This window comes from Hypanus sabinus, chromosome 23, assembly GCF_030144855.1.
Source record: "Hypanus sabinus isolate sHypSab1 chromosome 23, sHypSab1.hap1, whole genome shotgun sequence".
Classification (NCBI taxonomy): domain Eukaryota; kingdom Metazoa; phylum Chordata; class Chondrichthyes; order Myliobatiformes; family Dasyatidae; genus Hypanus; species Hypanus sabinus.
The window spans coordinates 14,844,998-14,870,660 of NC_082728.1; the positions used below are offsets into that span (position 1 = coordinate 14,844,998).

Here is a 25,663-nt window from a genome sequence, read left to right on the forward strand (position 1 = left end):
CATTCAAAGGTAAATGGAACAAACACAAATTTCACATTTCACTGTATTAATTTTTTTGTTAAAATTTCAAGAGTCAAGCTTTAGCTTTCAATCACACTTGCAAGACGTCCCATTTACCTTTACCACTGCAAGCACCAGGATTTCCACTTACTTGTGAACATTTAGGATATGAAAATCAGTAGGACACTGCAAAAGCAACTGTCCCTGTAGGACAAAGGCCACAGATTGATCACCAAAGAAAGCAAAGCAGCAGTACAGTGGAAAACTGTTAAATGCAAAATGTTTCTACAAACTTTTTTTCTGATGATATCAATATTAATAAGTTTGCTACAGAAATGTTTGGTTCCAAGGTAAATAATATAGTAATTCTTTAACAAATAAAGCTAACTCAATATTAGTCTTGAACTTAAAAATAATATATATAACACAACATTATTTTGGATAATCTACTTTGAGACCAATTAGCATATCAATTTCTGCTTTAAGTTTATATTTACATTTATGTATTTAAGAGAGAGCCATTGTACTGCTACTTTAAGCTCACATGTAGCAAAGAGCTAACAAACACCCGCTAATGAAAGCAGCACACCTCTACCACCAGCTGTAAGACAGAGACCAGCAGCACCCTGGGCACAATTAGCTACATGTCAGTGTGGTACATACCTCCTGTGTGTATAATGAAAGAGGGCCAGTCATGTAACAACCAAACGGGAAGGAAAGAAAATTAAAAAGAAAAACAAAATTAATTTTATAAATTAACCCTTTGAGTACTAGAATTGCAGAAGTGACTTGATAAACCGACTTTGCTTTAAAATGAGAGCTTTTTACAATTTCTTTTGCCTCTATTTTTGTATTTGAACTGTAATGAAGTATTCTGAAAACCTGTATTTTTTCAAATAACTTTGAAACATTTCAAACTCAATATTATTTGCTGCTTTTTTCCCCCAAAACTCTGACAATTCCAACATTGCTATTTCACACATGAAAAGAAAAGCACTTATATGAAACTCAGCGCTGAGAATTCACTTTAAAAGATTTTTAAAATGTTCTAAAGGTAAGTAATTAACAGATAATATCACTAGTTATGGCAAGGTCCAGGTTAGAGTATTTCATAATTTATAGTCTTTCCTGAAGAAATATTCTAAATTATCCTTCACCTCAGTAGAGTCTGAGATTTTTCCCTACATGTTCAATCTACTTCACAGTTAATCCAGCAACCAAATTAGCTTCTTATCCTTCTGGACCTCTCAATGATCTAAATCACTCAAAGATCGAAGGAGATACAGTACAGTACATAGGCTTATGACAACCAAAGTGAAATTAAGCCACCATGAGTCAATACAATATGGCAGTGAAAAAAAATTGGCCAACACAACCTTTACAAACGTTCTTTTAACCACCACATTAAGAAATTTAAGTTAATTTCATCCCAATGATATCTCTTAATATAAAAATGAAAATTCTCTATGTAGATACTGATTTGAGATTGAATCCATGCTAATACAGATTTCAAATTGGGTACCAACAACTTGTTCATCTTTATCAGACAATTAAAGTAAATGTTAAAGGAAAACATAAATTGTATTCATTTTCATGTCCACTTTCTTTGTAGATATCATTTACTTAATAGTCTCAAATGTAATTGATTCAATGTAAATGTCAGATTACTGAGTCACAACTGTATTCTGGGGTGCATTTCTGTCTTTTAATACTCTGTAAAATAAATTCACGTGCCAGTGAATGCAAAACTGCAAACTGGATCGCTCAAAGGGTTAAAGTGAATAAACAGAATTTTCAACATAGGTAAAAATGAAATCATTCAAATCTGTCAAAATTATAACAAAATATTTTGCGTGTACAAAATTTAAAACTGTGCTGTAACATCGAAACTAACTCAGATTTCAAGATAGTCTGTACAAAATCTTTCATTTAGGCCTTAGTTATGAGAATTAACCCATACCACAAATGTCACACTGCTGTGCATCAATATACCTGCAAGATCATTTAACTGTTTCATTTAAGTGAGAGCAACCAACAAGCAATATTAAGTTGAAATTGTTGTTATTAACAATGTATTAAACAGTATACTTAATGAGAGATCTAATCTCTCTCTTTTACAATGAATAGTACTATACCAAGATGCAGTACGGCCTTTCAAAAGGTTATAAATACTCCAAAAAGAAACTGCAATTCTCCGTAAAACTTTGGTGGTGTGCTTCATATTTCGACTCCAAATTGTGTACAAGCTACTTACTTTACAATCTATATCTAGTCACACAATTAAGTACAGATTTCTAGCATAAATCCATATCTCTGCATGTGCGTTGGGTGGGGTGGCTGTTGGTGCCCCGGAGGGCATTGTTCGAGTTCCGACTAGCGTTAACAAATTGGTGGTGGGGCCATGGGCTGGAGGAAATGCTGGAGGAACTCAGTAGGTCAGACCACATCAATAGAAATAAATAAACCTGTCCTGATGAAGGAACTTGGCTCAAAACATCGTCTATTTATTCCTCTCCATAGAGGCTGCCTGACCTGCTGAGTTCCTCCAGTATTTTATATGTGTTGCCCTGGATTCTCCAGCATATCTGCAGAATCTCTTGGGTTTATGATTAGCTGAAACTGCTTGGACTTTCAATCCTCCACAACGGAAATAATATTAAAATAATATTCAATATTTACACAATGGAATTGTTTTGAAAATTTATATGATATTTATACACAAAATAGTGGATCTTCTTTTTCTGGTAGGAGTTTCGTGTGAATCAGATAAAGGATGTAACTGTGGAGAATGATGGAATATACCGTCTTTAGCATTTGTCAAGTTGCATGAACATCAAATACTCCCAAGTCAGTGGGAGGGGAAGCAGAATTTCATTCTGAGCAGTTTTCTCCCCACTTGCCCAACCTAGGAAGGATATAGGTACTATAGCTCTAATATATTGCATGTTTCCATACAGTGAATTGTTTATAATGTGATTGATGACTTAGGGATATAAAAGAGATTCTGTAGAAGCTGGAAATCTTGAGCAACACACTCAAAATACTGGAGGAACTCAGCAGGTCAGATAGAATCAATGGTGGGAAATGAACAATTTCCCCCCCATAAAACTACCTGACCTGCTGAGTTCCTCTGGCACTTTGTGCGTGTTGATGGATTAGATACTACTGTTTGCATTATGTGGCCTACACTGTTTGCTATTAGGCATTGACAAGGTCTCTAAAATTTGAATACAAAATCCAGGGGACTGGTGTTCAAACTGAAAGAACTGTCCCACAAATAAGTCAAACATCAGCCTGCTATTCTCTTCTGCATCTTAATTGCCTAATTGTGATTCCAATCATTCTAATATGGCATAGACTCGCAAACAATTCAGCATGTTAAAACCTAGCATTCTTGAGGAACTATAAATCACCAGCAGTAGCATAATATGTAACCTCATGATCCAGCATATCCTTCACTCTACTCTGATGACCAAATTCTGTGATCAAACCCATATCAATGGGGGAGCAGTGCCAGCATTACCTGAAGCTGAGGTGCCAACCTAATGAAGCAACCACAAGGGATTGGAACGAATGCTAATCATCAAGCACTAAACAGTGCTTAGCAATCTCATGACCAATGGAACTGATCAAAGCTCTGCAAGCCTCTCAGTTCTAGTTGGACATGGTGAACTAAACAGTTAATGAGAGGAAGAAGCACCAGAGAATTCTCATCCTCAGTGACAGTGGTGCCCAGTATGAAATGGCAAGGCTGAAATATTCTTAACCAGTTTTTGCAAAAGTACCTCCTTCCAAGATCCAATTATAACAAAAAGCAGTCTACAGCCAATTTAATTCACTCCGTGATATCAAGTGACTTGAAGCACTGCATGTAGTCAAGCCTAAAGAACCAGCCATTATCCCAGCCCTGGTTGTTAATGCAAATTATGCATTTCACTGTATGTTTCTGTGTAATGTGAAAAATAAATGACTCTATACCTGAATTTAAAGACTTTTATTCCATAACAACGTACCTCTAGCAAATCAGTTCCAGTGAAATTACAAAATGGGTTTCTGTTCAATAACATGGAAAATTGTCTGTATATGTCCTGTACTTTAGAAAGCAGAGCAAGACCAATCCAGCTAACTATTTACTGCCCCAATCAGTCTCATGTCAATCCCTGGCCAAATGGTGGTCATCAACAGTGCTGTACTGAGCACTTACTCACTAATACCCCTGAAGAAGGGCCTTGGCCTGAAACATTGACCGTTTACTCTTTTCCATACATGCTGTCTGACCTGCTGAATCCCTCCAGCATTTTACGTGTGTTACTTTGGATTCCAGCATCTGCACACTTTCCTGTGTTTGTGATTCACCAATATCCTGCTTGGGTTTCACCAGGACCAACCACACCAATTCTCCCCACAATCTTGAACCAAACTTGGTTCCAGAGATGAATGCAAATGTCTTTGATTTCATGGCAGCATTTGATCATCTTTGGCATCAAGAAGCTCCAAAGCTAAAGACAATGGCCATGAAGGGAAAACATGCCAAACAGTCTTTGGCCCTACTATCCACAGCTGCTTCATCAGTGAAACTTCTTCCATCGAATCAGAAGTAGTGATGTTACCTAATCATTGTACACTGCTAAATTCTATTCACTTCTCCTCAGTAAACGAAGCAGACTATCCCAAATACTGCATGACCTAGACTGTATCCAGACAAGTTTGGTATGTTGCAAATGACATTACACCACAAAAATTCCAGACAGAGACCATTTCCAAAAAGCAGGCTCAGTGATAGAGAGTCTAAACATCTCTCTCTGAAAGTTACTGAAACTACCATTGCTTGGTTCTCCACTACTAAAACCTTAAGTGTCAATATAGACCTGAAAGCCAATTGGACAACCGCATAATACTGTGGTCACAATAACAGGCCAGAGGCTAAGTATCCTGCACCAAATGACTTAACCACTCATATCCCAAAGAGTCTAGAAAGGTCTTTGGCACCTATATACAATGAGGGAGTGTAAGACTCTTGCACAGTACTGTAACAGTTTTATGTACTGCACAGTACTGCTGTCACAAAAAAAAAATTCATGATGTATATGAGTGATGATAGAACTGATTTTGATATGCATCTCTATTGTGGACTGAGAGTGCAGGAAAAGGGCAGAGAGAGAGGAATCATGATAGGGAAAAGGGGAAGGGAGTTGGCTGCACCCATACCCCCACACTTGGCACTGCTCCTCCACCACCTCTCCTGCCGTTCTCCTCCCTCACCATTCCCAACATCCTTTGCTCCTGCCAGATTGTGACTCACTCTCTACTCCATGTTGGCAAATACAGTACTGTGCAAAAGTTGACAATTTCAGCAAGACTTGGTTCCACCACTGGATGCTATATGAGGTCCATGAACAAGAAAGCTGACAGATTCAGATTTTCTGAACCTTAAGGAAGGTTAAGTCCAGTCTTTGAATGCTTGGCTGCACATGCACAGGCATGGCAGCAGTTGTGTGTGGAAACTCTGGCATTATGCCTTTATGCAACAATATCATGGAGACTGGCATACATGAAACATCGTTCACAATCTATGTACATCCCAAAATGCTTTACAGATCATAAAGAGCTTTTTGTAGCATAGTCATTGTTGTAATGTAGCAGCCAATTTGCACATAGAAATGAGATAATAATTTATTTATTTAAATACACTATACATGTTCACCAGGACACTAGGGCTAATTCTCTGTTGCTCTTCCAAATACTGCATTATTTCAATTATGACCACCCTAACTGACTGGCATTGGCTTAATTTTCCACATAAAAAGCAGCGTTTCTTGGACATTAAACATTTTTGTGCTCAACTTTCTGAAGGCTGGAACTCACTGGACTCAGGCCACTAAATGAACTACAACTTTCATTTTATTTAGTATTCCTTCAAATTTAAAATAATTTAAAATAATATAAATATAATTCTAATCATTTCTTTCAACTTAGGATTTTGACCATGTGTTCTAAATTAATTTATTATAATGAACATGAGATAATTTATACTTAGTATTAAAAAAACTAATTATCCTGTTAATACTTCATTGAAAGGTAGAAAAGGAAATCTGTAAGAATATAAGAAAGGATATGCTGGTATTAGGGAAGGGGAGGGGCCAGAGGAGGTTCACAAGAATAGCAATAAAAAAAGTTAACAAATGAGGAACGTTTGATGGCTCTGGGTCTGTATTCACTGGAGTTTAGGAAGAAGAAGGGGGTTGCATTGAAACCTACCAAATATTGAAAGGCCTAGATAGAGTGGACACGAAGATAATGTTTTCAATAGTGTGGGAGTCTAGGATCAGAGGGCACAGCCTCAGAATATAAGGATGTTCCTTAAGAACAGATGAGCAGGAATTTCTTTAGCCAGAGGGGGTGAATATGTGGAATTCATTGCCACAGATGGCTGTGAAGGCCAAGTCATTGGGTACATTTAAAGTGGAGGTTGATAGGTTCTTGATTAGTCAGAGTGTCAAAGGTTACAGGGAGAAGGTAGGAGAATGAGGTTGTGAGGACTAATAAATCAACCATGATGGAATGGTGGAGCAGACTCAATGGGACGAAGAGCCTAATTCTGCTCCTATGTCTTATATTAAACCTTTAAATCTAAAATACAAATTACTTTATTCAGAGCAATTTAGAGCTTTACAGGTGTCAATCATAAACTTTTTTTTAAATAATGAAGATTGGCCTCAATGGGGATAGATATTAGATATCTAATATTTGATTTTTAATTTTCTACTGAATGATTATGCTCACAGCTTAACTTTCAGATATTTGGATAATAATTTGTTTTACTGATGGAGACAGTTCTGTTAAATTTAAGTTGGATAAATTATTGGCAATAACCAATGACTGGAAGCAAATAATTCACAGGCTGATTTTCTTCTTCACTTAATCAATGGTGCTTAATCTCAATATAGCTTCAAATTCTATTTTTTTTTAAAAACAAAGGCAATGTGGATTTTCACAGTTCTCACCTTGAAGTACAGTTTAGAATCAAATCTAGGTACAGAAAATTAATAGCTTACATATTAACCCACTATACAAATCAATCCCACCCTTCTAAGTTTTTTTAATGAATTCCAATTCACTCATATCTGCATATAAAAATGAAAAGATTAAAACTGCATCATAAATCTGTGATATATAGACACACAGGAATGATTATTATGGAATGAAATAGTTCTCAGGTGTATAGTGCATTAATGGCTACAATTTATAGAACCCAGATGTTGGAGCTCCAATTTACATAGCTAGATCTTATCATTAATTCAAATCATGCATTGCTTTAAATCTATGGGGGAGAAATTTACATCATGTCACTGGCACTAAATACACAAGAAAGTAATAGCTTTGCATTGCATTGTGCTTCTGAATTTAGTGGGCCCAAATTTCAGAGAGGGAATAAAACAAACAGCTACTATTACATGCTTAGTGTAAGCAACACGAGTAGTTACTCCTGCAAAGGGTAAATGACTTTAGAATCAGAATAACCCATTTTAATTCTAAACCAGAATTGTGGAAATTATTCCAAATAATTATGGTCTGATGGTATACTCAAAGGTGATTGGATGCTTGCAATAATTGAAAGTTTTAAACATTAATTATTAGATGTGATATTAACAGAAATCACTTTGTGTTAGCACAGCTTTCCACTGTGTGCTGTTATAACACAGTCAGTAGTATATCCTTATTTAATAGACTAATACCTTCATTAAATCAGAGTTCCGAGTAATAAAAAAATGCAACAAGCAATGATTCACTCAGCTCTTTGCTTCATTTTTTAGATAAATTGGAAGAATACATTATGCAAAACTTCCATTTAATGGAGAAAATGACATTTCAAACCCTCAATTAATTACGTGACATTTTGAAAATGTGCAAATGTATTTCAACTAAGACAACTTTTTTTGTAAATATGCTCATCCTGACAAACCTGCGGCTTAATAATTGATTATTGTGAATAATTAAATAATTTTTCAATGCATACAATGTTAGGACCATTTTGGTGGTATCCGTAGCACAGGATGTATTTGATTAACAATGAGATTAAGCAGCAATGGACATTGCATGGAGGAAGAACAATGCAGATAGAAATGGCTTGTAATGAATGTCAATGCATTCTGAAGAATGAAGGATAATTACTGTTCAGAAAATTTCAAAACAAAATTGATCTGCAGGTTTTAATGGTTGAAGCCCTAGACCTTCAACTGCTAAAAATGTGCAATATAATTGGATTCTTAGCATTTGTTAAATAAAGGGAAGAATCAATTAGCTTATAAATTTGACTTTAAATTCCTTTTAACACACTCGTCAACCTCCAGTGGCACTGTGGAATGTGAAGGTTAATTCCAGGTAGGGAGGATTAAGGTGTATATATTTTAATCCAGAGCACATCATTCTCATTTTAAAGCCATACATTGTAATTTTATACAATACACTTCAATTCTGGTTACAGGCAAATGATAAAATGTACAGCAATGTTTTTAAAAAATTGGAAGTAAAATGCAATGGCATTCTATTTTAGAATTATTACAATTTTATATTTGCAACAACAATCAATATTTCAGTTGGTTATAGCAATCCTTTTGCTACCATAATTCTTTCAAACCACTTATCTACTAAAATTATTAGCTGTAAATATTAAATCAGATTGTCACATAAAAAGGTATTAATATATTATTTTGGAAGCTGGAATGAAAAATCCATAAGAATCCACCAAAGAAAATTCCTTGAATTGCATTCATGATAGACTGAATACTTTGCATACGTCTTTTAACATGATTGATATGAATAATCCTAAACTCATCAAAATTATTAGAAAGAACATTTATAAATCACTAATTGTTTTTCATTTAATGAAATGGGGCTTAATACAAAAGGCATTTTAAGTACATTATTAAATTTTTGTTTGAAGTATGTTGAGATTTGGCTATGATTCACTGTGTATATTTAAAGTGGAGGTTGATAGCTTTGTAATTCGTAACCGGGGTTACCAACCTGGGATCCACGGACCCCTCAGTGAATGGTAGGGGTCCATGGCATTAAAAAGAAGTGGTAACCCTTGGGTTACAGGGAGAAGGCAGGAGGATGGAGTTGAGAGGGATAATAAATCAGCCATGATGGAATGGCAGAGCAGTCTCAATGGGCCAAATGGCCTAATTCTGCTCCTATGTCTTATGGTTTAAAATGGTCAGGTTGAATTATAATAACATTTCAGAATTATATAGAAAATTTAAGACAATGTTTATAGCGTTCATATATCCTTAAACACCACTAACTTCTATATATTCTGACTTGCTTTTACATTTAAGTTCCAATACTTAAAAGAATTCAGTACCATTCTTCAATATAATTTATTGTCTTAAAGCTGTTTTCACAAAAATGCACTATTAATGTTTCACACTATAAAACTCAACTGACTTATTGTAGTGAAAATAATTATAATTCCCAAGATGGGAGACCACCTGAAACTAAACCGAGTTAACTAACCTAGTTTGAGGAGCCAGCCCTCTCGATCTGGATTGAAGAATGTGTGGGTCAAGTCATTGCCATCATCTTCTGGAATTTTGAACGGTTCGTTCTTAATACTTTCATATAGATTCTGTTAACAAACATAGGAATTAGTTACATTTTATTAATAAATATAATGCGGATCAAATATAAAATAAAACCTTTTTCTTATTTGTAAGTCTGTGAATTTTCAAGTTCCAGCCATCATGGATTACTTAGTTAAACTGCCACAAAGTTATTGTGGACCAAATGTTGCAAGTCTTAATTGTAAGGTCAGAAAAGTAACTCTGATCTCATGAACAGTCAATTTACAAACTTGCTCTCCACTCCATGTTGACAAATACAGTACTGTGCAAAAGTCTTAGCTATACATATGGGCCTAAGTACTTTTGAACGGTACTGTACATTATTCAATGTTGCCTCTATCATACAAACACAGCAATAAATTGTGATGCTCACACGTAGTAGTTCTTCAGGTAAGTCACCACCATCATTTATTCCTCTGTTCATCAGAATGAACCTCTCCACACTGGGTTTATCCTTAACATTTGGATTATGTAGACTAGTATTCAGCATGATAATCGCAAAAGATAACACATAGCAGGTATCTGCAAAGAAAACTGGACTTCAGTTTTGTACTTAAATTAAAAATACATATTAATATAAATAATATAATTAGGTAGATTAATATTTCAGTATGGACTAGAAGGGCCAAAGGGATTCTTTTTGTGGTGTCGTGTTCTACAAGGACTCTAATATGTTTATGCAAAATTTGCTAAAATTAAAATGTTATTCAAATTGGTAAAATAAATGAATTGTTTTTGAAAGAAACATCTCCATATGTCACTCTGCCACTGTTCTCTCGAGGAACTACTGACACTGCCCCCTTCCGTGTCAATTTCAATATACAGCATCACCATTGAGCACATTAAGGAGCACCCATCATCAAGGGCCCCCTCCTCCCACTATGCTCTCTTCTCACTGCTACCATCAGGAAAGAGGCATAGAGCCTCACCTCCCACACTACCAGGTTCAGGAACAGTTAATCCTTCAACCATCAAGCTCTTGAGCCAAAGGGCTTAACTTCACTTGCCCCAACACTGAAATGATTTCACAACCTCTGGAATCACTTTTAAGGGCTCTACAACTTGTGTTCTCGATATTTGTCCATTATCTGTCATGGGCATTTTTTCACTTATGTGCGGTCTTTTTATTGACTCTATTGAGATCCTATTCACTATGAATGTCCGCAAGAAAATTAAGCTCAGGGTAGTATATAGTGACATATATGTACTTTGATAAATAAGTTTACTTTGAACTTTGAGAAATCAAATTAGTTTAACCAACACAATATTCAAATATTTACTCTCGAGCTCTATTGAAAAAACTAAATAGTTCCTTATTATTTTAGCTCAAAACATTTTATCATTGAATTAAATGACTAAATCATACAAGGCTTACCAGTGGATTGAAAGACTCCAGGATTACAATGACAATATCTCTGTGCAAAAGCTTCCATCATTCGGTCAATCTTCTGCGCCTCTCCAGGTAACCGGAAGCTCCACAAAAATTGCCTGATATTTTTATATCAGTTTAAAAAGAGTAAATTGCTAATATTCAGAATATAGATTCTAAATTTTAGTCACAAGATAGAACCAACATGCATCACTGTATTAACACCAACATTTTTATGAGGATAATGAGTGGCATATTTCAGAATACAAGGTGGTATATTACTTATCTAGTAATGGCACTGGAGTGGCCTCTAAAGCTAAGAGAAAATCTGTTTATTCAAAATATTTTTTAGTTATACAAGACAAATTTTTATATCTATCTCATTGGGAAATTGTTCATCTTATTTCATACATACTACATACATTTTGTACAATCTATCATTGCATTTTACTCTAATGATATATTGAAGGAGCATTTAAATGAAAATAAACAGAACATTGAAGCGTACACTAGTCGAGCAACCTGAACTCTATTACATTCTGCTCCAAGTTGTGCAGGAATTTCACAGATGTTTCATACTGTGGGCAACATATTTTCATACATTATGGAGTGAGACTTTTCAGCCCATAATGTCTGTGCTGGCAATCCCTTTAATAATTTTCCCTGTAACCTCTTCCCCCCACGTTTATGCCAACTGCATCCAGATTCTACACCTCACCTACACACTGGGGGCAATTTAAAATGGGCAATTAATCTACCAACCTGCATGTCTTTTGGATACAGAGGAAATGGAGCAAACAGTTGGCTGTGCAATTGCCACACAACCAACAGCGGAGATCAAGATCAAACAAAATTGATCAGAAGGTCAATTATCTGCCTCACTACATTACCTGACCTACCCTGCTTACCCTATACTGCATTTTCAGACTGATATTCCTTCAGGCATTTGGGGGGTGGGGCAACAGTGAGGTGATAAATTGTGTATTCAACAGATCTAAGCATTGATGTATTTCAAACAGGCATTACTGGATAAGATTTAGAGATCTAACCTGACAAGTTGACATAAATGAGTATGAAACTGGAACAATTCAGTCATCAACAGGAATACATGACCTACTTGTTCAATAGCTTATCTGCAGCCTAAACTAGTTAGGTAACTAGTGTCATTCTTCACACAATGGGAACTTCCAACTTCAACTAAGGAACTTGGAGGTTGCTTAAACTATTAGAACACAAGACACAGGAGCAGAATTAGGCCATTTGGCCCATCAGGTCTGCTCTGTACTTACATCACGGCTAACTTATTTATCCCTCTCCACTTTCTCTAAATGCAGCATGAAACCGATTAAGGCATTTAATACCAAACAATCCAAACTAATCTCCTTCCGTGTTAAAAGCACAATGATGTCTCCCAAAATGATAAAATTTTGGATTTCTGTACCAATCTATTGGTGCAGGATTATGCAACCCAAATTGTGCATCGATCTTCTTTGTGCATTCCGTTTCTACCACATACTACTATATTAACCACAACCACATAATATAATCACATAATCATAATAAAATCGAGCCAGTACAGTTTCATTCTGATACTGTGGTGAACCTATTAGAATACTGAAATGATAGATCAAACTAATGTAGTGCTTTTGGTTAAAAGATAGTCAGCTTTCGTAACAATATCTGGCTCCATCTACACCCAGCAATTTATGTACAGCAGATTTTGGTTAACTGATGCAGCCACTTATTAGGGACAACCATTAAAAAACAAAATCTAATCAAGAAAATAGCTGGGATTCCCTTTGTTTATTTCAGACACCATGCCACTTAACTGGGATGGGAGACTGTTGCCAAACAGCTTCTAACTAGTCGTGTTGCACTCGTGTAGCCATTAGACACTAAACTCTGCTTAGAGCCAACAATTTTTAAATAGTGTCAGTTGCGTGTGTTTGTGTTCAAAAAGCAGTGATTTCTGTCATTGATATTTAGTGAGAAATAAACAGTGAGACAATTCAGAACTGTTTTGCTCACTGCGGTTCCAAGCATTCAGGCTTGGAGATGCCAGAAATGGCTGAAAGTGAAAATAAAATGATTTCAATACTTCAGCAAGTTAGGAACAACAAAAAACCAAGGTATCAACAATCATCTTGTATATTACAATGAAAATAAAGGTTTGGAGGATGCAATCATCAAAAGCATTGTATGAAGTCAGTCCATTATCTGTACTAGGTGCCCGTGTAGTTCTTGTTCATTTACAATCAATAAAAGAACAGTAGCACATACTGGTTGAATTTCTCCATTGATAACTATTAGGAACTTATTATTACTAGGAACAGTTTTATAATACAGTGGTAACATTGGTAGTGCTCCAATTTGTTCCGCATTTCATTTAAGTACATAATTTGTTACTGTACTCAGGTGAATCTTTTTTTAAAATATATACCTTTTTAACTATTTCCATGAAACTCTGGCTAATTGGGACAGCAACAATTACAGCAAAATATACTGGCCCTGTCGTGTCACAATTAACTGGAACACGATTTTAAACAGCTATACAGGATTTTGCATAAAAACTCCATTTATTGACAACAGCTAACTGAGTTGTTAATTAATTACATTTATTTAGAGGTGTGTAACATGCAATTGAATAACACAATTAAGAATATTTTAAGATTGATTTTAACTTCTGTAAAGGGTTTGGACTAAACATTCATTTGATAAACTTACCACCTATTTTAATCTTATAATTAGCCCACTGTCACTTCCTAGACAGCAGGCCACTATTGATGAGCAAAATATCTGCAAATTACTTGAGGATTGAAAAAAAAACATGACAAACACTGCTAGGCAGCTTAAATGCTAATATCTTTTTTTTTACATTTCATTACTAATCATTCTTACCGCAAAGCCTGCACCAGATTTAAGTCTGTGAATTCATGAAGCTCCACAAATGCATGAAGAACTTTGACATTGAATTCATCCCTGTAAGAGGTCAGAATGCAACTTTTACAGAAGATATGTTACATTTTTACGTCACTTAGAATAATAGCGCAATGAAATAATATTGTCCTTCATGTGATCAGACCAAAAACTCTCAGCATTACATCTGCGAGGCAACAGCCATTTTGAGGCTTCAGTTTTATTTGCAATTAATATGTGAGCTGCTGTTACTTTAAAGTGGAATGCTACTCCTCTCATAGTTGGAAATTGGGCTCTTCTATGCAGAGAGTCAGATGGAGGACACAATACTGTGGAGGCCTCCCAATAGTGGCAAGCACTCAAAAATTACTGACCATTGAGTTATTCACCAATAAACCACTGACCACATCCTCAAGGAGGGCTGGCAAAAGAAAGCAGCATCCATCATCAAGGAACCTCACCATCCAGGTCATGTTCTCTTCGCACTGCTGTCTTCAGAGGGGGAGGTACGGAAGCCTTAGGTACTACACCACCAGGTTCAACCATCATTGTTACCCTTCAATCAGCAAGCTTCTAAACCAGCATGGATAACTTCACTCACAGCAACACTGAACGGTTTCCACAAGTTATGGACTTACTTTCAAGGACTCTACAACTCATGTTCTCGGTACTATTTATTATCAGTTTTTTTTTGTGTTTGTAGTTTACCCTTTGTGCATTGTTTGTTTGTCCATCTTTGGTTTGTGTGTAATTTTTCCACCGATTTTATTTTATTGTAATTCTTTGTTGTACTGAGAATGCTCACAAGAAAACTAATCTCAGGGTAGTATATAGTAACATACGTACTTTGATAATAAATTGACTTTGAATTTTGAACTTTGATTATTGTGGATTTATTTAAAGTAATATTTTTCCTATGAACCATTGAAACCTTCCTGCCTTTTGTTTCTAAAGAGTTTCCAGCAGCATCTTTTATGAGCCTTTATAATGTCACACAGGTGGAGTCGCACCAGTGAAGGTTCCAAATTGTGTGCATGATATACCATGGAATTGCAATCTGCATTAAGAAATCATCTCCCGACTCTAGCCCAGTCTAATGGGCTAGAAGCCTGATTGAGACAATGACAAGTGACAACTGACACACGTGTGTTAGTGGGTTAGTATGCAACCTGCTGCTACTTTCAGTTAAAATGGGACCTTTTAATCAGAGTATTAACGTGTGTAGTAATCCATACATAAATAAATTAGCTCTGTGTATGTCACATGGGCATAAGATAGGCATCAAGCCAAATAATAGATTTTGGAGAAAGAGACTCAGAATAAAAAAAATAGTGAAGACTTTTGAAGAAGATTATGAAGACTGGAAACAGGCTGATACAGATTTAGTTTGGAGTGGAAAATAGATTAGTTGTTACAAAATACACCGAGTCAAAAATTAATAAACCATAACCAATATTACCTCTCTCCTAGGTAATCCCCAATTGCAGTCTTGTTTAGTCCCTCTCCTTTGTACAGAAACTGCGCAATATCCTCTCGAGTATTCTTTAACAGCTCATTTTCAATCAGAAATTGAATTCCCTGTAGCAAAGAATACACTTGAAATTCAATTGAAGCTTTTAAAGACAATAAATATCAGTGGTTTATTTTAACCAATCACATTACCATGGGCACAATAAAATACAGTCCAGTAGAGGAAGAGGGTGCAACGTTTTTGCAAGAGAATGAATAGATGTGATACAATCAAGAGACTTAGATTAAAAATCAGCTTCAAGGCTCACAAAAATTTAGAATTTAAAACCTTTCACAAATATCAAACAGAATGTACAGATATGAAAACAGATTAATTTTTAAACTAATTTGCACTGTATCATTTGTTTAATAAAAATGTGCTGCAAGAAATTGGTGTGAACCTTTTGTCAGTAATGTGCTTTTTAAATGTACTGTTATATAGATCAAAAGACCAAAAATAAAGTATTCTGTTATAAATTCAGGTTAATTGTGGGTTTTTAAATCAGGAATGATATGCAATCACAAGCATTATGATATGGTGTTATGATATTACTGCACCAAATACTTAATGTTTTGTAGCTTTAAAAATAATCCAGTGTAAACCATGGAAAATTGCTGCAAAGAAAATACCTGCTTCTTTTTCCACTGATGCTGCCTGACCTGCTGAGTGGCTCCGGCATCTTCTGTTTTAATTTTAGATTTTTATTTTCTATGATCAGAGTTTACATGCAGTGTCCACTTTATTAGGTACCTCCTACACCCAATATAGTGGCCACTGAGTGTATGTTCATGGTAGTCTGCTGCTGTAGCACATCAACCTCAAGGTTTGATGTGTCATGCATTCAGAGATGTTCTTCTGTGCAACACTGTTGTAACATGTGGTTATTTGAATTAATGTCACCTTCCTGTCAATTTGAATCAGTCTGGCCATTCTCCTCTAACCTCTTTCATTAACAAAACGTTTCTGACCACAGAACTGCCACTCTTTGGATGTTTATTTTTCTTGCACCATTCTCTGTAAGCTCTAAAGACTATTGTGCGTGAAAATTCCAAGAGATGAGATACTCAAACCACCTCATCTAACACCAATGATTTCACAGTCAAAGTCATTTAAATCATATTTCTTCCTCATTCAGATGTTTGGTGTGAACAACAACTGAACTGCTTGACCATGTCTACCCGCTTTTATGCATTGAGTTGTTGCTACATGATTGGCTAATTAGATATTTGCATAAATGAGCAGGTGTACCCAATAAAGTGGGCACTGAGTGTACTTACCCATTAGTAAACAGATACAAGATCATTTATGTATTATATTCATTTTCAACGCTAACAATTTTGCTTAACACTAACAGTTCAATGCAACAATGCCCAATTGTTAGCCGTCAATTATTTGGCAATAGTATGAAGTGGAATGAAGGCAATTACAATAATTAAACCTTTTGACATTACAGGAATCCTGACTTCATGCAGTTTGGCTGGTCTCCAACAAATCCCAAAATGTGCTTTAATAATGGAACTCTCTTGATGAAGTAGAATAATAATCCAAAAAATAACTAACCTGTTAATGTGGTTGAAAGCTACTTTAATGATCACAGAACCATATTACTGTTAATGTAGTTCAGTAAAATAATGACTTTTGTTATTTTAATTAAATTATATTTCCTTACTTCCACCATCTATCCAAATATACAGACTTTCGGCCTGTTCCAAATAAACTTCATTTACTGCCGTAATAAAGTCATAAATGAGTAATTCACTTTGTATATAAAAGATGTATGTTTGGTCTCTCAGACATTAAAACGTATATTATTTGCTGATAATACAACTACATTTTGTAGTGGGGAACATCTGAAACAACTTTTGGATACAGTGGAGAACGAACTAAAAATGATAAAGAAATGGTTTAATACTAACAAATTATCACTAAATCTAAGTAAAACTAAATTCATAATATTTGGAAACTGTGTACCAAACTCATATGGTAAACTGAATATAAATGATGTTGAAATTGATAAGGTATCTGTAACAAAATTTTTTAGGAATGGTAATAGTAAATTAAGTTGGAAACCACAAATAAATTGTTAAAGCAAAAATGTCAAATCTTTCCATACATTATACTGTTCACTTATGGTCCCATACATGACTTACTGTGTGGAGGTACAGGGAAATACATACAAAACAAATACAAATTCAATTTTTCTACTCTAAAAGGAAGTTACATGAATTGAAAATAAGACAAGTTATTATGAACCAACCAATCCACTATTTATTCAACTAAACACTTTAAAATTCAGAGATTTTGTAGATTTTAAAATAATACAAATTATGTATAAAGTAAAAAATGGACAACTACCCCACCAAAGGCTGTTTAAAATGAGAGAAAGTCAACATGATTTGAGAGGAACATGTATATTTCATAAACAAAAGATAAGAACAAATGCAAAAAAATCATTGCATTTCAGTCAGAGGGGTGAATCTAAGGAACAGTTTTAGTAAGAATTTAAAAACATGAACTACACTTAACAAGTTTAAAAAATTATTTAATGAACAAATATGAAATACATGATTTAAAATGAATGGGAGCAATGTAAATAAATGATATCTGTAATTGGATTTCATGTTAAAAGATTATGAATTTTTTTGTTTTTGATGTGATGATTGATGCCAAATATGTTGTTGTATAAATCAGAGGGGTAGGCGTAATGAGCTGTAGCTTCAGCCTACTCCCTTTCAGTCTGTTTTAAAGAATATCGATTTTTTGTTGTAATTTGTCCTTTGAAATCATCGTTGTAAATTATGCTTTTTGTTATGTTTGTACTGACCGAAATAAATTAATTTCATTCAATTTCATTCATAAAGTGCTAAATAGATTGTAACAATTTCTCAAATCATTTTGCACAAAAATGCTTTTCAAAAAAGATAGCTAGCATAATGTCAGTACCATAACAGCTGTAAATAAAAATACTGTTACTATGACTGAAATCTGAACATTCAGTAGTGAAGAAAGATGTTACTGATTTATTGTGTAGTTCAATACCTCTCACCACTTCCAAGATCCATAACATTTTTTTCCTACACATGTAACTTCTGTAGCAAATATGTACACAGACAAGTATGCTAATAACATCATTAAATCTGAGGATTCATGTAACAATAGTAGTGCATTTACAGCTAAATGCCTTAAATATTATGATGTATAAAGAATTAGATGCTGCCATCATTTTTCATGAAGAAATTAAATTTAAAAATACAATTAGTTCCCTTTTTGCATAAAGTATTAAAAAAGCATTGCTATTTATTTGGAGGTATTCACAAAAACAAATTACAGGAATTCATTTGGGATTCCCACTTTGAAAATGATCTTTGACAGATGTTTTCAGAATGAGCTTCAATTAGCCATCCTAGTTTCAAATCAATATGTTCCATGCTTCGAAAATAAAATTGCCTGTATTGAGTGCAAAGCCTTAAAATGCTAATTAACAAATCGTGTAAGATGGCATAAATAACATCATAGAATAATGCAGATGTATCTTTGAAATCCTGAGCAATTTCACTGAAGGTAAGGTGGCAAGAAGAATAACAGCTCATCATTAAAAAACTATCATTGAGGACAAGTAATAAAACTTGCCCTTTTCCCAATTTACAAAAGAACATATCTTTACCCTCTTAATATTAACTTCATTCGTTGATACTTATCAACTGTTTAAAAATCATAAGCCTCTGAGACCAGTGTTGCTCCAATGTTCTGTGACCTAGATAAATGTCAACTTGAAATTGTGATTGAAAAATTGATTAACCTTTATCAAATCTATATCATCTCCCCCCAATAGAGCAAGCAAGAACCAAAACATGAAAAATTGCTCACAGTTTGCTGAAAGGAGCAGCCTTGATGGATTGAAATAGGTTTGTCATATTTACTTCTCCCCCATATTCATGGATGAACTAAGGACAAATGTCTCACAAAACTGAGAGAGATCAAGGACTCCCTTGTACCAGAACCTCTCCTTTGTATGATCATTGACTTAACCCAATAGCTGTTGTGATAATTAATTGACGTCAATGTGCATGTTCAGCAATATAATGACAAGACACAACCTCACTCAAAACACTGACAACATGGAAGCAACAAGATTTCTTACCTTCTTGGGATCCATATTGAATTTCTTCCGGCCCATGGCCACTTGCTTATTTCGTTGCATATTTTTTCTGAAAAATGAATTAAAATTACACATCAATTGAAAAGGACAGCCACTGATCACTAAAATGTGCCATAAAAAGAGAAAATGCTGGAAATACACAGTAGGTCAGGCTGCATCTTTGGGAAGAGAAACAAGAGTGGGCATTTTAGGTCAAAGACCCTTTGATAAAACTGGGAACTTTATTAAGCTTTGATGTTTTTTTAAAATTATCAACTACTGAACTTGTATTTGACTAAAGACAATATAAAGCCAATCATAAATATATAATGATGTATAAGATCATAGATGTATAAGATGATGAGGGGCACTGATCGTGTGAATAGTCAGAGGCTTTTTCCCAGGGCTGAAATGGTTGCCATAAGAGGACGCAGGTTTAAAGTGCTGGGGAGTAGGTATAGAGATGTCAGGGGTAAGTTGTTGTTTTTTTAAAAAACGCAGAGAGTGGTAAGTGCGTGGAATGGACTGCCAGCAACAGTGGTGGAGGCGGATACGATAGGGTCTTTTAAGAGACTTTTGGATAGGTACATGGAGCTTAGAAAAACAGAGGGCTATGGCTAAGCATAGTAATTTCTAAGGTAGGGGCATGTTTGGCACAACTTTGTGGGCTGAAGGGCCTCTATTGTACTGTAGGTTTTCTATGTTTCTATAACAAGAGATTCTGCAGATACTGGAAATCCAAAACAACAGACACAAAATGCTAGAGGAAAACAGCAGATCAGGCAGCATCTATGGAAAGGAATAAGGAATTAAAAAAAAAACTATGTTCCAGGCCAAGATCTTTCATGAGGACTAGAAAGATAGGGCTTGAAAAAAGCCAGATTAAGGGGCCGGGGGAGGAGAAGGAGTATAAACTGGCAGGTGATAGGCTAGACAAGGTTAGGGGAAGGTAACTCATTGGGATAGGGAGGTTGTAGTGAGAAGTTGGGGAGTGATAGGTGGAAAAGGCCAGGGCTGAAGGAGGAATCTGGCAGGGAAGGAGAGTAGACCATGGGAGAAAGGGAAGGAGGAGGGGCACCAGATGAAGGGTGACAGGCAGAAGAGGTGAAGGGGTAAGAGGGAGAGCCGGAATGAAAAATAGAAAAAGAGAGAAGGGTGAGGGGTAAGAAAATAAACTCAATCAATATGTGGCTGAGTGCTATCTCTTGCTATACTACAGATAATAATTTCCAACAATTACAAAAGACAATAGAACCATACAAGGCACGATAAAGAAATAATTTCTGGATAATTAATTATGGTAATTAAATATCATATTTAATCATCTTAATGGCTTTACACCTAATGAAATAACTGTCTAATGCAGTCATACAATGAACTATGAGGTGGTGTGCAGGCATACTTTGCTGGTCAGCCAAAGGTAAAAACACCAGCATTTTTCTGTTGCAGCAGTTTTTGGACAGTGTTTCAGAGACAACACCACCGAGTGATTTCCCAAATTTCGTGTCTAGCAACACGAAAGATCAGAAGAAGAATTAGTTGTGACTGGAAATGTAACCTGGAACATTCCTGATCCAAATGGCACAGAAACCACATTATACAAGGTATTTTATGGTTTGTTTTACTGTTGTAAACAGAGTTGGGAAAATTTAAAAAATGCCACACAAAGAAACCTGTAATGCAAGAGTATGGAAGAGACACGAGAGACTGCAGATGCTGTGAACTGCAGCAAAACCAACTGCTGGAGGAACTCAGCAGGTCAGGAGGGAAATGACTAGTTGACAATTTGGATTCATAAGACATAGGAGCAGAATTAGGCCATCACATCTGCTTCACCATTCAGTCATGGCTGATTTTTTCCCCTCTCAACCCCATTTCTCCTGCCTTCTCTAAATTCTAATGCCTTTACTAACCAGGAACCTATCAACCTGCACTTTAAATATGCAGTTTAGTATTGCTGTTGTTTTATAGATTATTTTTGTCTTAACTTTTTTTTGTCAATTGGTGCTTTTAGTTTGACTCATGAAATGTCTTTGGGATCTTCCATTGGATTAAAAAAAGTACCTTCATTTATATAGCAGAACTGAAGTAGTAAATCAACTAAATACAACTAAGCTAAATGGTTTGTTAAGGCATGTGACCGTCAATTTGTTGGAAGAGACAGGTTTAATTGAGAGTCTGGAAGGAAAAAGCAGATAGGTTTACACAGGGAACTCTAGAGCTTAATACCTTTGGCAGTTATCAAAGGCTATTAACTTTCTTGTTTTTAAAAAAAATCCATTATAATGCTTCACTACTAATCACCTTTAGAAGATGTAACTATAAGAGAAGGACATGCTCTTGAAGGTTAATTCATCATTGTAAATTGCCCAGTGATTAGGCTAGGGCTAAATTAGGGAGTGGCATGGCTCAAAGGGCCAAAAGGGCCCATTTCGTGCTGTATCTCAACAAACATACTGTAGACATACAATATCAAATATAGCACCTATTCAGAAATAGCTTTCGAATTAGGCATTTGTTTAAGTCACACAAGAATGGGTGCACGAAACTTCCTGCATAATTCCTTTATGGCTGACAAAATCATCTTAACAACAATGTTCATCATGAATAACAAAGTGGATTGTTGATGCTCGAGCCCTGAACCGATGAAAGCTCTCATCACATTCCAAAAACTCCATGCTGATTTTGAAGCTACTTAGCTTGTAACAACATAATTTGTTCTGTCACTATTCAAACAATGAATTTTTTTTTTGCATCAGCACTGACCTTGTGCCCTGTGCACAAGCCTCTACTGGAAGCCAGGCAAATAGAAGTGAACGAGATGCACTGTGCTGTTGTTAACTAAAATATTATTAACTATCGGATCATAGTAATATTACAATACATTACAGAATATTTGAATACAAACCTAACCAAATTTCCCTCGCTAGAGATAAACAAGTCAACTGGCTGCAATTTGTGGATGTATTTTATCACACAGTATGGTAATTACACCTCTTCTGGTGCCATGTGGGTGGACATGGTAAAAAGGGAATGAGATTGATCAAATTAGGATTTGGCACTAGCAACATGTGGGACACAACAGGAGCGTTAACAGAAGTTTTGGGGACAGATATGTAAGGGGGAGGGGCAAGTAACAAGAATTTGGTGGTGTGTTTTTTTTAAATGAATGCAGCTACAGAATATTTTTAAGAGTAACACATACAAAATGCTGGAGAGGAGATGATAGACGTTTCTAAGATTATGAGAGGCATAGATAGAGTGGACAGAGAGTAACACGCACTCAGCAGGCCAGGCAGCATCTATGGAACAGAGTAAGCAATCAACATTTCGGGCCATGACTGGGAAAATATAGATGAGAGGTTAGAGAAAGGTGGTGGGGGGCAGGGAGGAAGAAGTGCAAAGCAAGAAGTGATAGGTAAGACAGGGAGAGTGGGAGGGGTGAAGTAAAGAGCTGGGAAGTTGGCTGGTGAAGGGGATAAAGGACTAGAGAAGGGGGAATTTGATAGGAGAGGGTAGAAGACCATAGAAGAAAGGAAAGGGGGAGCACCACAGGAAAGGGAAGTGATGAGCAGGTAAGGAGATAAGGTGAGAGAGGGACAAAGGAATGAAGATGGTGGTCGGGGGTGGGGGGGAAGAAAATCACTGGAAGTTCGAGAAATCGATGTTCAAAGATGGGGGGTGTAATGACAGTAACTGTTTCTCAGGGTTGAAATTCCTGATACCAGAGAGCATGCACTGAAGGTGAGAGGGAGTAGGTTCAAGGGGGATGTGAGGGGCAAGTTTTTTTTTACTCAGAGTCATGGATGCCTGGAATGCACTGCCTGGTATGGTGGTAGAGGCAAGTACATTAGCAGCTCTTAAGAAAAGTTTGGATAGGCACATGAATATATGGATAGAAGGATACTGACATGGTGTAGGTAGAAGGGATTAGTGTTAGGGTATTTTAATTTGCTTTTTAGCTGCTTCAGCACATTGTTGTGGGCTGAATGACCTGTTCCTGTGTTGTACACATCTATGTTCTAACTCAGCAGATCAGCAGCATCTATGGAAATGAATGAACAGTTGATGTTCAGGCTGAGACCCTTCATTGGTAATCTTTTATGGCTGAGCAGACTCAATGTGCTGAATGGTCTGAATCTGCTCCTATGCCTTATGCTGATACACATCAAGATAAGATTTGTTCCCAGTTTTAGAAAAAGCTAGTTAATAAATACAGTATATCTCAGTTACACTTCAGCCTTTCCAAAGGTTGGAACAGTTAATAGACCAAGCAACACCTTGTCATTGGACCAATAATGTGGAGGCAGGAAAAAAACTCAACGTAGGAACTGGCAATAAAAGAGCACAATCTGATGAGTGGGAGGAACTGCACAGTGAAGATTGCCTTAGCTGACAACATGGGATGCTTTACTTGAGAACAGCAACAGCATCACTGGCAGGAGGCACTAACCAGGCTGAACATGGTGTGCAAGAGTCTGGTGTAGAGCAACAAAAAGATGTCACACCTTAAGGAAGTTGCAAAGGTAAGCCAATCCAATATTAACATTGCATTGACAAGAAATTATTTAATTCAAGCCCTTCACACAACCTTACTGATTTTTTTCTGCTGACATACGTGGTTACTTGTTTCAAAATGGATCAGTGATTCACAACAGAAAGCCTTGGTACTACCTATAAAAATCTTCACACAGAAAAAAGCCTGGTAGGAATCCCAAAATATCTCTGAATGTGTCCCATGGTTGTTATCTTAGATCACAGAACATTAAACATTTCAGCATAATTCAGGCCCTTCAGCCCACGATATTGGGACAACCTTTTAACCTACTCTAATATCTAACTTTTCCTTCCTACATATACTGTTTTCTATCATCCATGTACCGATCTAAGTACATCTTAAATGTATTTGCCTCTACACTGCCCATGGCTCTGTGTTCCACACACCCATCGCTATTAAGTTCTTATTGTTTAAACTATATAGAACAAATTATTTGCAATGTTGCCTGTTCAGTTAATTTTTCAGAATTAAGGCTGATTTATACTTGTGTGTCACAACTATGCCGTAGGTACCGGGTACCCTACGCCGTACCCTTTGCCATTGGGTGACGTGCACCTCCCCAAAAGAGTAACTCACGTGTCGCGGTGACGCAGACCGCAACAACTGTGATTGGTAGCATCGCATTTCCTCCTATCCATTTCCAGTTGCTTCTTCTCCGCCATGTCTGTACACCGATGCAAAATAGATGAACCAAATCGTCAAATCTACCTGTCGACAGGCGAAGATGTTTGAAATGCATTTCCTCATCCATGTCTCCCACAAAGAAACTCACAGTGGCATAGAAACCCCATCACCAACTAGCGTTTTGGCACACACTAAAGCATGCTCGCTACGGCGTAGAGCTATGCAGAAGTGAAAATCAGGGCTACAGCGTAGGCTGCGGCATAGCCCATACGCACAAGTATAAATCAGCCTTTATAATTTGGAATTCAACATCTACAGAAGAAATCACATTGGCACCATGTCAGAAGCTGGACTGCCTTCATCTGTGGGAGATGAGGAACTGCTGCGTGCTTGTTCGTGCAGAAGCAAGGCTCCACGACAATATCCCATGCACCATCAATCTTCAGGACATGCCACTCATGGACTTGTGCTAATCTTAGTTTGAAAGTGTATATGCTATTGTAACTATATGTGCTCTGTGTGATTGTATATACAGTGCTTTGCACCTTGGCCCCGGAGGAAAGTTGTTTGTATAGCTGCACACATGTATGATTGAATGACAACTGAACTTGAACTATCATACGTGCTTCCCACATCACCACTGGCAGCACAGTTTGGGCACCTGCTACTGTGTCAAAAACCTGTCTTGTATATCTCCTTTAAGTGTAGCCCTCTCACCTTAAAGTTATGCCCTTTAGTATTTCACACCTGTAGCCCAGAGCACAGATTCTGACAATCTACCCATGTCCCTCAAGATTTTATAAAATTCTATCAGAGCTCTCCCCAGGCTCCATCACTCCAGAGAAAATAATTTGTTTACTCACCTCATAGCTTATACTATCTAATCCACACAACATCCTAGTGACACACACAAAATGCTGGT

At 36.3% G+C, this 25,663-nt stretch overlaps 1 protein-coding gene across 3 annotated transcripts in view; it reads right to left on the reverse strand.

Moving 5' to 3' along the window:
- Positions 1–25,663, reverse strand: part of cyth1b (cytohesin 1b) — a 227,293-nt gene that overhangs the window by 14,058 nt on the left and 187,572 nt on the right. For 2 of the 3 annotated variants that reach the window (XM_059948430.1, XM_059948429.1), the window contains exons 4-9: positions 19,563–19,629; positions 15,371–15,489; positions 13,894–13,974; positions 11,002–11,114; positions 10,000–10,148; positions 9,519–9,631 (exon numbers count right to left, since the gene is read on the reverse strand). In XM_059948430.1, coding sequence (XP_059804413.1) covers positions 9,519–9,631; positions 10,000–10,148; positions 11,002–11,114; positions 13,894–13,974; positions 15,371–15,489; positions 19,563–19,629 — 642 coding nt within the window. The remainder of the gene's footprint in view (positions 1–9,518; positions 9,632–9,999; positions 10,149–11,001; positions 11,115–13,893; positions 13,975–15,370; positions 15,490–19,562; positions 19,630–25,663) is intronic. The other variant, XM_059948428.1, reaches the window with a different exon arrangement.